At 42.9% G+C, this 12,807-nt stretch overlaps 1 protein-coding gene across 1 annotated transcript in view; it reads right to left on the reverse strand.

Moving 5' to 3' along the window:
* LOC147722776 (cytosolic non-specific dipeptidase-like) overlaps positions 1-12,807 on the reverse strand; it is a 207,628-nt gene that overhangs the window by 57,395 nt on the left and 137,426 nt on the right. Inside the window, exon 10 of the mRNA XM_086965239.1 lies at positions 11,125-11,266. Within this exon, the coding sequence (XP_086821365.1) occupies positions 11,125-11,266 (142 nt within the window). The remainder of the gene's footprint in view (positions 1-11,124; positions 11,267-12,807) is intronic.

Consider the following 12,807-nt stretch of genomic DNA (forward strand, 5'->3'; position numbering starts at 1 on the left):
TTCTCAAAGAAATGCCTCAATCGCAGTTTCCTCATTAGTTTATATAATGAGACCTCCAGCTCCAATTTGTTTGTTTCAGTGGTGGGAACAAATGACATACCTCTCTGTAGGGTTTCAATAGTGATATGGTCAAGCTTAATGTTAGAAATATTGATGACAAGATTATTCAGGTCCCGATTTTCTTCGGTTTCTCCTTCTTTTTTTCTGCCGTTACACTCCTGGTGGTTGGCGGTTCTTTTTCTCTTCCCTTTGCCCCTCCTGGGTCTTCTTTTTCTTTCCGGCCTTCCTCTAAAAAAGGCTCCTCAGTATTTGCACTAGGTAAGTTTTGACTAGTTGTCGCACTCTCTTGGGTCTGTTCTTCAACAGTTTGTCGTTGTTGTTGCTGTTGTTGTTGTCGAAATCTTCCACCGGTTTTGGGTCTGGAAGATTGGTCACTGCCAGTGGACGATGTGTCGGTGCTTTGAGTGTAAGGTCTATTTTGCCTGCGGTGGGCGTACACCTCTGCCCAGGTGTACACCTCACCAAGCTTGTAGTCCACCGTATCACGAGCTTGACCATGCCCATTCCTATTCTGAACTTCTTTTTGTCTTTTCCACTTAGTATATAAAACACAATTTTCTACGCTAGCATCCACTCTACATTTTGAACTTTACACAAAGGCACACCTTTGAACCCTACTGATTTAGGTGGTAGGCTACTTCATTTCAGCATCACTACCGACTACAGATTTCATCCTGCGATCTATGAGGCCAGTCAAGCCTCAGCTGCACTTGCAGTGAAATAAATAAAAAGCAATGCTCAAAAATAGGGGAATTCTGTGAACAATTTAAAAGGCATATATTCAATGTATACCAATGGCCCTGCAATGACTCAAACCCTCCACATTGTATCTCCAGGGAGAGCAGCCTTTCAAATCCAATACCGCCAATTGAATACCCTAAAGTCCAATATTAACATCAACAGTTAGAATTATGGTTAGAGTAAATAAATGGTTTTGTGTTTTATAATTCAAACTGTTGATGGTAATGTTTGACTTCCTACCAATTGGAATACAATTTGTGGGTATAATAGGGGAAATATTAAAAAATAGCAATGTCCAACACAAGAGAATAAATGGCAGAGAGAGGTGGGGAGGACCAACCCACCATGCTTCAGCACACATCTTATGCTTGCTCCCATGGATCACACCTCAAAAATGAAAGGATTTGAATGAATGATTCATTCCACACCTTAGCAAGGGCTTTTGCGTTCTGTAGCCTGGATACAACCACAATGCCCAGGAGGTAGCCACATGGAGTCCTAGAACTGTTTGCGAATAGAGGAAACTGTCCAACTCCCACATGTCAAATATGCATTGAGACTGGGCCACTCCACAGCTGACCCAGTATATTGTGATACCTGCAGGCACTAGATAATCTCTGGGAAAAGTCTAACCTTTCTAAATGAATGCTTTGTTGCAAAATGTAAGCCCCCATTTCTCCCCTTGACACCCCACCACCACCTCCTCCTGACACAGCACACATTGCTGGGCCTCTTTTCTCCAAAAAGTGAGGCTGCTGGTACGATCCCAGACTCAGAGCTGGTAACCGGATCCCTCCACTGAGCAATCCTGGAGTTCAAAGCCTCTCACAGGTAAACTCCTAGGGGCCGATTACGATGTCGGTCAGAAAGGCTCCAACCGGCATTTGGTTTGTCCAAATCCGAATCGAAACCCGCGTTTCTGACTGACTCGAAACACATCTGACCAATCAATTATGATAGTCGGAAACCGTTCGGTCATTTCGACTCGGTTCCTATTGGCATTTGGAGAAACCGAGTCGGTCGGAGCCGATTCGTACAGGTTTACTTACTGCGTTTCCAAATGACGTATTACAATATCGGATTCAGACAGCCCTTACAAATCAGTTTGTCTAACTGCCCTGCAGTTGTCAGTGGTGTGGCAAGGCTGCAAAAATCCCTACTGAAAGGGAGGAAAGTGGCTTCCATTCCCTGGTTTGTTAGTAAAAACACAGCTACTAACTGTGGTCAAGTGAGCTCCTCACGGCACTGGTAACGAAGCCACTGCACCTGCTGCATTATGGATATGTATCTTGGTACAAAGGATATGTTGTATCATGCAGTATGCATGTGCCCAAAGGAGTTTTGAAAGTCCCCATGGCTTGCACCAAGCCTCATTGTTCAGTGGTGTGGGTGACCCAAGTGTCAGGTTTGTCCACACAGCCTATTGGATAAATAAGGGGAACCGGTAAAGTTTCTGAGCACTTGAGTTTCATTACTACTAATGCACGGGTGAGAAGATGTATACTGTGGTCAGTAATTATTTTCTTTCTTTCTTTCAGCTCATAGTTGTCAGGCCTTTGTCGGGGCAATGCAGGATCTCCTACAGCTGAACTCTGTGTTTATATGTGCAGGAAGGCACAAATAAGTCTTACATTGAGATCAAACAACAAAAACCTTCTGACGGTTCCTAGGACCCGGCGATCACACATGGGTGGGCGACGCTTTGCACTTCACGCCTCAAATCTGTGGAATGGGCTCCCCAATTCCATCCGCCTGGAACCTAACCATCTCCTCTTTAGGAAGATACTGAAGACCTTCTTCTTTCTCTCTCCATAAGTAGTGGTATTGTCTCTCTAGTTCCTAATGCGCTGGGATGCCCTAGGGTAGCCATGCACTATAGAAATACGTATTCATTCATTCATTCACCTTTAAGAACTGTTGGTAAAACAGCGACTAGGCAAATTGTACTTATTTTGTAATAGTGTTGCTTCTACTCCATGGGCCTTATCTACTAAAAAGTGACTCAGTGCAACCCTGCAAGCCATTTGGCTGTGCTGCACTAAGTCACTTTTAAAGCTCAAGGATGCAACATATTTACAACAATATATTGCATCTCTATGCTTTCCCTTCGCAGGCGCACAATTGGCTGCCATGCGCCAACGCAGGCACCCTTGCACCATGGTGCAGGGGTGTCTGCATTTCAGGGGAGATTGTTTTTGTGCAGGAAGGGACACCTTCCTGTGCAAAAACAATCACAAGAGGTGATTTCCTCAGAATGCAGCATGCATTGAAAGAGGAAAAAACAAGGAGAAATGAAAAGTTCTCTCCTTGTTGCGCCTCCCTACGCTTCTCTTAGGGAGGCGAAGCATTCTGACACATTCCCGGTTTGTGAAAGGTTGTAAATCTGGGAATGCGGCAGTAGCCATGGGTGTTGCATGGGAACACCCAAAGCAACACCAATAGCATGCCCCTTTCACTCAAAGTGCTGCGTGAAAAGGGGTCGTATTTACACGGACACGAAAAGCCACGCAGGATGGATTTACAGTTCACTGACAGAATATCATCCTCTGATCTTTTTTTGCTCAGTCTTGGATATTCCTTGCTGGGATTTGACCTACCTGCCATTGAGGTCTGTGACGCTGCCCGCACCACTTCTGCCCTGACTGCCGTCCCGCTGGTCCCGCTGGTCTGGATGCAGGCGGCCAAGGACTTCATTTCCCAGCAACCCTCACTGGCGAACACCATCACCGCCATTCGAAAGCGCCAGGAGGCGCTTGAATTTGCTTTGAGCCTACCGCAGGGCGGGTCTTTTTTTGCTCACACTTGGATATTCCTTGCTGGGATTTGACCTACCTGCCACAGAGGTCCGTGACGCTGCCCGCACCACTTCTGCCCTGTCGAGCCTCCTCTGAAGCTCACCTAGTTGGTCCTCTGTTAATCACGGACCCATCTCCAGAATGCACGCACCATCAGGGTATCCTGTCTCCAATATTATCACTAAGTGACCTCCCTACTCCAGTTAGTATGCCCATCCCCACTCCCCCACCCCAGCCAAGATTCTTACTCGCAATCAATGATTATCACAGGCACAGGGTAGGGCGGGTGTCCCCACAGCGGTAGAGAAGACAAGGAAAGTGGGTGGGATGCCACTTACTACTCATCAGGCTAACAAAGTGGCAAAGACTAGAGGGGTGGCGCGAGCTAATTCCCAGGGAATTGTAGATACTAGTATATCTAGTATATTAGAGACCAGTGTCCAGGCTCGACGTAGTGAGGTGCTAAGCGACTCTGAAGCTCGTATCTTAGCTAAAATTGAAGATACACTAACAACATTGCTTAAACCCTTATTTACCAAGCTGTCTGACATTGACCTAAGACTGGACAAAATTGAGCAACAGCTTTCCCTTCCAAAACCTACTTCTTCCAAAGGAGCTACTAGTGGTACTATTGATCATAGTATAACTGTAGTCCCAGCAGTAAATCCATCTGCCACTGCTGTTGGCCCTGGCCCTAATTTACCTGTGCCAACCTCGCTCGTGAACCCCAGTAGCACAGTCCCTAGTATTCCAAAGGTTGTCCCCATGAGGGAACTAACAAGGGGGTAAAAACAAAGGAAGGACATGGGGTGGCTTGGCTAATCAAAATGACCACCTTAACTTACCTCCTGATGACACTATTATAATATTTAATGTACCCTGATTACAATCCGATAATGAGGAACACTGGGCATCGCTCAGGAATAAGGCCCTTCATTTTTTAAATAACAAAGTTGGGTTGGGTAATCATCTATTCCAGGAGTTCAAAATGATTTGCAGAATCCCATGGATTGGGAGATCGCCTAAAATTAGTAGAGGTGATTGTGTGGTGTTGAATTTTGAGTCCCCCCTTCTAGTTAAAACCATTCTAGATAGGGCACGGTCTAGGCATTTGAGTGAGGAAGATATTGGCATCCTACCATCGTTTTTTTTTTAATCGAAACACTGCCAACTGGGATCAGTGACTATCAAGCTACCTCCCATGCTCAGGGACCCTATGAATACAATGTACACACCCACAATAGTTACAATCTGCTCTCTAATTTGGAAGATATAGATTGACTGGGTTGTTTGTTTGCGTCCAAAAAGATTCCATCTCCAGTGGCCGTCTTGAGTGTGGGCGACTCAGATTTGTCCCCTACGCGAAGCAACCCTTCTTTTTCCCATGTTACCTCTGGGCTACTTCAGTGTAATAATTCTGGTCCACTTGGCCTAAGCAGGGAAGTAGATTGTTGGACGTTTCCCACTGTGAATCTCAAAAGTTGCCAACTCCCTCGTGACTAGGCGTAGCCCATGTCCCTATTTAAGAACTGGAGTCCCTTTAGACAATCACGGTGGTTTAAAATTTGCTTCTTGGAGGATTGCGATGCTTGTAAGCAAAACAGCGTCAACTGACTGGTCTTCATTTATTTAGGAACAAGATATTTTGTCTTTCCAAGAGACTTGGGCGGTGGACCAGGTATTCCGCCCAGGTTATATCAACTTTTATAAAAGTGGGGAACAGGGCGAGCAGGGTAGGCCCAAAGGGGGCCTGATAACCTGGGTCAGGCAGTGCCTTCACTATAAGTTTGAGGAGATTCACATTGACTACAGGGACATTATCAGGTTACACCAGGGTAATCTTCCTGATTTCCTACTAATTAATGTTTACTCCAGGGTTCTGCAAGGTGGGAAGGCCTTAAACACATTAGCACTGCTAGATCGGACAGTGCTCTACTGATATGAGCTTCATTGCCATATCCTTGCAGTTACACCCACCTTACTCATCTTGTATTATAATTAACAGTAATTCTATCGATCCTTGTAGGTTGCTCTTTCTATGGTCCTATAGAAGACCCAGTTGTAAGGAAAGAATCACCTTCTTCAAATGTCTGGGGTCGAAACGTCGACTTTACTTATAATTAGACCTGTACTTAATTATGCAATCCAGAAACGGAGAATCTATTATGCATTCATGGCATCGCGCTACTTGGGTTGTCTAGTCAGCTTTTGACACTTTGTTAGATAGGTACAGCTGGTTACTGGGTATACCCTATTGTTATGTAACACGCAGGCCCACTAGAACCTTTGATTTACAGGCCCTGGCACACAGTGCATTTTACTATGGACTTGCCAGTAAATCAAATATGCCAATCAGGGAGAACCAATAGTAATAACAAATTACACAGGGAGCACTTGCACTTTGACACTGATCAGCAGTGGCAAAGTGCCCAAAGCGTCTAAGCCATGAAAAAACGAAATACAGCACAGCATCTAAAATACAGGAGGTAGAGGCAAAAACTCAGGGGAAAGCTCACCAAAAATACCACGTCTAACAATATCTCTATTTTCGAAGATAAAAATCAGAAGGAATGTTTACCGCTAAGGAAAAGGGAATACCTCTTCATATTTTTGTACCTGAAGGCTTACATATTTATCTATATATATAAAAACGAATGTATGTCTGTCTGTCTGTTTGTCCTTTATGCATTACTACACCATTTATCCGATTGCCATGAAACTTTGGGAAGTTGTTGAGTACACTCCCGCGAAGGTTTCTGGCATAACATATTTTTTAAAGATCGCCCCCCCAGGGCCCTCATAATCTTTCGAATACTGAATTTGCAACCACGACTTTGCAACGGTACAAGACTTTCGGTGAAAAAGATGATGAACAATGTCATCGAAGCTACAATTTTTAATGGGAAATTCAAGGGGGAAGGTGTACTGTTGCCACGTATTCCAATGATCCCAACAGATATGCCATTTGAATTGAAACGTTTAAAGTTTCCGGTGCGACTCGCTTTTGCAATGACCATCAACAAAGTACAAGGACAATTGCTGCAAGTGTGTGGACTAGATTTGGAGAATCCGTGCTTCTCACATGGACAATTGTATGTGGCCAGCTCACGCATCGGAAAGCCTTCTGATTTATTTGTGTACGCACCAGACGGAAAAACATAAAATATTGTGTGCCCACAAGCACTCGAATAAATAAATAGAATTAAACGACACTTTGAAATGTTTTCCATATTAAAATGAATAATTTTCAATAAAAATAACACAATGTAAATTGAATGTTATCATAACAAGTTTACTTGAATTTCCTTTCTTCTGAGATTACAGCAACGCGTGACGGGTAAGTTAGTAATCAGATAAAAAGATAAGCTGAAAAATCGATTGTTTTTAAAAATGCACTTGATGACTTAGATACATCGTTTTCACCTACAGTGTGTGTGGATATAGACAGGTACACATTTTATCAAAGGAAACAAACTGAAACTGACTCTGAAGAATACTTTGTTGCACAGTAAAATAAATTGGCAATGTCGTGTATATTTGGCAATCTACATGAATAATAGAAGACTAGATAATTATACACTCAAATAGTAATCACATTATGGAGATCTTATGGCCTCTTATTCACTATTCTTTGAACGACACAGTAGAATTAGTCAGTAAATCAGAACTGTCCAAGAGATGCACTTGAGCTGCAACTCCGGAAGGTAAGTACAGAGAGTCTGGATAGCCACGTACCATTGTCAACAGGAAAATATGGGAAGATGATTATGTGAGTTCTTTTGAGAGCACTTTGCTCCCTACTGACCCTGAAATGTTTACAGTTCAATATATATCCCATGATAGGATTAAGAGGGCTGATATTTGATTTTGAAGGGAGAGGAGAAAAATCTTAGGTACGCTTTATGTATCAGAGAAGGGCCATCGGTGCTAGGGTGGATGGACCTGAGAATGTTAGCATAACAGTGGACCTGAATTGCTTAGAACAAGTTTTATTTATTCAAGCATAGGATACATTTATTAGCAAATTAAAGGCTGACTTCCCTAAAGTATTTTCTGGCAATGTGGACAAACAAAATACAATCATTCTATAAAGTAATCTGAGGCCTGTTGCACACAAAGTTAGAACATTCCATTGCACCTAAAGATAGAAGTTGAATCTGAATTGAAAAAAATGGAAAGTGCAGGTATTATTGGATCTGTTGAGGTGATTAAGTGAATCCTACCGGTTGTGGCTAGGCATTTGATTGGAAATATAAGGTGATCTTGCAATTTGAACAACATCTTAATTACAAAGTTTAGCTACCCATAATTAGAGCATTATTGACCATGAACAAAGAGGTTACGTGGTTTTCCACTTCAGATTTAAATTCGGTCTGCCATTAGGTAGTTCCAGGAGTAAGGTTTGGGTTAGCATCAGCAAATTTCCATCATCTATGGTAGACATCAGAGTCGCACCCTCCCATTACACCTTCTGGAAGGCCCTCAAGACCTGGCTCTTTGGCTAACAGACCTGCAAACGCCCCCGCTCCTTGAGACCCTCAGGGGTGAGTAGCGCGCTTGAACAACCCCTGATTGATTTATTAATTGTACACGATCTTTAAGGGTTTGGAAAGAATTTAATTCTTCCAAGATTACATACTTGTCATGGGGAAGAGTAGAAGTGAACATGATATCATATCTGTTTCGGAAATATTGGGGGGAAAAGGCTTACGGCGGAATTTGCAAAGTGCAAGTTTGCTGTAAATTCCGTTAACATATTTGAGACCTCTATTGTGTGACAAGGGTATATTGCCTAAACCTGATTTAGTAGACGCCATTATGAACGAACCTCCATTGACTAGTAAAGATGATGTCAGATAATTTCCATGGAACGGAAAAGGTGATAAATGAGGACCACTGTATATCATCCTTCTGGAAATGGTAGTGTAGAACATTTTAATAGGGTCTTCAAGGGTAATGTGCAGATAGCAGTTAATTAAAATTTCTCGTGGGAAAGCGAGTTATCTAAATACATTTTTTGCAGATCACTTGACTCCAAACGCAATTGGGTTCAGCCTTTTTAAAAATGTTTGTGGTAATGAGCCATACTCTAAAGACAATTTGTGTTGGATAACTGCAAAGAGACAGAGGCAGTGATCTGCCACTACAGTAAAGAATAAAACTGAATGTCCACAATTGGTTTTCAAGTAGTATTTTTATCGTAAGCATGGGGCCAATGATGTGAGGTTGGATTTTGGAGAGTGGGCCATGTTTAAAAATCCCAACAAGGTATGCATTGGTCAACGCAAGTTTTTTGATCCAGTACAAGTCAAGGAAATCTACATCAACTCTGCCACGTTGAGTGTTGACAAGGTTTGACGTTTCAGTCGGTTATCTTGCTGTTTAAGTAGAAACCCTGGAATAGATGATGGTGTCAATGTGTTGAAAGCCATGTGTGTAGTGTCATCCTACAGTGAAACATTTGGTGAATTTACAGATAGTATGGATGTCTGTGAAATCAGGAGTGGCGCGTGCAGGTAAGAGCAGTGGGGCCGAGTTGGGGGGGACTCGACCCGCCAAGGGAAAATTAATTATTTATTTAATTTTGCTTCCTCGTGGTCTGTCGAGTCCCTCCCTCCCGTCCCATCACCTCACCACTCTTACCTGCATGGGCCGCTCCTTCATGACATGATTACAATCAATGAACAATATTCTAGTGCTAACATTGGTCATTCAGCTGAACAATATGTGGATAGTAATAGGAACAGCAGTGACTGTGGTGGATCCATAAAGGATAGACTGAAGATAAAACATGTTATAAAGGAATCTAGGTCAGAGCGTGTTCCCAAGTCAGCACGTTCTGTAAAGAGACTTGTGAGGTTTAACGGCTATGTTTTAGAATACGTTTTTAAGTTGTTTAGTAGGTTTCCTTTAGCTTGGTATAGATATGAAATTTTGTAACTTGCATTGCTGTGTGTTCCATTGTTAATTTTCTTTGTTTTGCTTACTAAGAAGTTGGATGTGTAATATTGCTCAGCTCCCGAAGCAAACACAACAGGTGATGGACCGAATGTGGATCAATGTCACACACTCACCCCAGTCCAAAGATCAGGGCCCAAATCCATCGTTTTTTTGCACTCCACACCACCCTGGGTTAGACAATGGCGATATGCAAATCAGCTCTGACCCTGTGCCCCATGGGAACAGTCCAGTCCGAACTACAAAAGCCATGTCCTTCCCAGAACGGAATCAAGCATCCGAGGACCGGACCGGTTTCGAGGTAACACCTCTCATCAGCCCGGCTAGCTTGACTCCAGTGGTGTGGAGTGCCCGGGACCCACGTCTGGGCATCCCCAGCGCACTTAGGGCAGAATATGCAATGGTGTTGGATCAATCCCTGATCTCTTGACTGGGTGAGAGTATTCTGCTTAATTCAGAAACTCTGTCCATCACCACCCCCTGTTGTTTAATTATTTTGTCCACCATAAGCGTGGAAGGGTATACTCAGACGTGAGTCCCTTGCTCATTGCACCATCAGGATTCAAGCAAGCCGGGCCGAAGACGGCTGTAATGCCAGAAACCGGTCCCCGGAAGCTTGTTTCCTTCCCAGTGAAAGAAGTGGCTTGGTAGTTTGGTCTGCCCTGTTCCTATGATGCACTGGGCCAGGGACAGACTAATTTGCATATAGCCAGGTTCTGAGCTGGGATGGTGCAGTGAGCTTAAAAATGGTGTTGGATCAAGCCCTGATCTCTTGACTGGGTGAGAGTATTCTGCTTAATTCAGAAACTCTGTCCATCACCACCCCCTGTTGTTTAATTATTTTGTCCACCATAAGCGTGGAAGGGTATACTCAGATGTGAGTCCCTTGCTCATTGCACCATCAGGATTCAAGCAAGCCGGGCCGAAGACGGCTGTAATGCCAGAAACCGGTCCCCGGAAGCTTGTTTCCTTCCCAGTGAAAGAATTGGCTTGGTAGTTTGGTCTGCCCTGTTCCCATGATGCACTGGGCCAGGGACAGACTAATTTGCATATAGCCAGGTTCTGAGCTGGGATGGTGCAGTGAGCTAAAAAATGGTGTTGGATCAAGCCCTGATCTCTTGACTGGTTGAGAGTATTCTGCTTAATTCAGAAACTCTGTCCATCACCACCCCCTGTTGTTTAATCAGCTCCCGAAGCAGCACAAGAATTCTAAAATAGAAGACTATGAGTGATGTTATATTCTAATGTCTACAGGTAGCTGGCGATCAGTTTGGATGAAGCTGTTTGGGGGTTATTTCCGAATAAACCTACATTATTTACCAAAAAAAGCTTGCTTCTATTGCTACATTTACCTTTGTAATCACAAGACAATGCTCATTGAGGAAAATAGGAGAAAAATGTAAAATAAATATTTGATTTCTTGTATTCTTCTCTCTTGGCCAAACCTTTGCTTAGTTGTAATTTGTTTTTGAAAATAATGTTTTGAAGGGTGAGAGGTAAACCCACAATCTATCAAACAAATGTTGGGAGCAATATCATCAGGAGAAATGCATGTGACCTGGAAACAAACCTTTTCTTACAGCCTTCTGGGCAGCCAAATACTGAGGTTCATTAAGGCTAGAGATCCAGGGCTTTGCTTCCATCACCATGGTCACATTCAACTTGTTAGGGCTATTGCGTTCTGCAAATTTCTTCATGAGGTAATCAGTCACCTAAAGAAAATAAATCACATTGAGATGGGTGATACTTTTTCTGCCTCTCATCTGTAACAGCTAGGAAGGTAGTCAACGCTTATAATGGGAAATGTACAGAGCGGGAGCGGGTACCAAAAGAAGAACTTGTAAAAATGTTCAAAGCAGCCTTCCTCCCCTCGCTCTCTCTTTCAATCCACCCATTCTGTCTCTCTCTCTGGCTTTCTTTTCCCGTTGTGATCCCTCCTCTCTCTCTTTCTCTCTCTCCCTCCTTCAACTAATCTGGGGGAGCTGGAAAAGTGGAGAGAAATGCCAGCAATGGTTCTGGGAACACACAAACCATCCTCCACTAGCTCAAGCCCCCTTTGGGCAAATGGTGCATAAAATAAATGGTCTGTCCATCCCTGGAAGCATACAGACTTTTGACAAATGCTGGTCTACCCAGATGTTTGTGTTAGTATGCATGGCTACTCTGATTTAGGCTCAACATTCTGACTGTACCTTTCTGAGCAGCATCATCGAAAGATCTTTTGCACAAAGCTACTGTGTGTGAGAAAAATCTATGCCTACTGAAAATTATGAGAATTTTCTTTCATTATTCTGTTCACTGCTCACTGGTCACATGCCTGTGGAGCACAATGCATTGAACCTGTCCTCATAATCTATGGGTGCAAAGATATGAGATAGGCATCTGCTCATACCAGTGTAGGTTTAAAGGATAAATAAGTTAGAACAATAACATGATGCTTAAGGCTGTGGTAAACTTCGTCAAGAAAGGAATTTTCTTCATTGTGCACTTATCAGTTTGCAAAAATGGCACAGAATACTCCTGTAACAAATTTGATGGATGAAATAAATTGATAAAGCTTTCATCTTTGAATCCTTTGTGTACTCTTGTTGTTCCAAACACCACATACAGTATTCATTGTTCAATATAGCTAAGGGTTTAAGATTGCTCAGATGTCTGCATTATAAATCCCATTGAATGTAGGATGATGATCATCAAATGCAGTGTTACATCTGTAAAAATATGTATGGGTATCATTGTGGAGCATACCTAGGGATAAAGTGATGCTGCGTGGTTCATTAAAAGGGGGATGAAACTGAAAGGCAAGTTTGATTTGCTTAACAAAGGGAGGGTTTCTTTTGTTTGAGTCCACATGTGGAAAACAATGGAAGTGGCTACTTACAGATAAGGAGTTTCTTGAACAGTAGGGTATCACAGGTCTTTGTTTGGGTGGAGTTCCAGATATTTGGTACATAGCATGTTAAATACTGTTTTCTGCTTTTCTTTCTTGCAATTCTATTTTTCAGGCCTGCTTGCATGTGGGGAGTTTATTTCCAGAGATTTTCATCTTGTCTCTAGATAGGGTTATGTTCTGAATGTAATAACTTTGAACATAATGCCGCAGATCTTGTGTGGGTGCAGGCTTGGAGAAGGAGCGAGTGTAGCTCTTAAGGTTTTCTCTCCATAATGATACTTAGGGGACCAAATTCTTCAAGTTAACAATACTTTGATTGCTATCAGTTGCTTTCTGAATTCTGTGCAAGACTATGGATCT

The sequence above is a fragment of the Lissotriton vulgaris genome, chromosome 4_1, assembly GCF_964263255.1.
Source record: "Lissotriton vulgaris chromosome 4_1, aLisVul1.2, whole genome shotgun sequence".
NCBI lineage: Eukaryota > Metazoa > Chordata > Amphibia > Caudata > Salamandridae > Lissotriton > Lissotriton vulgaris.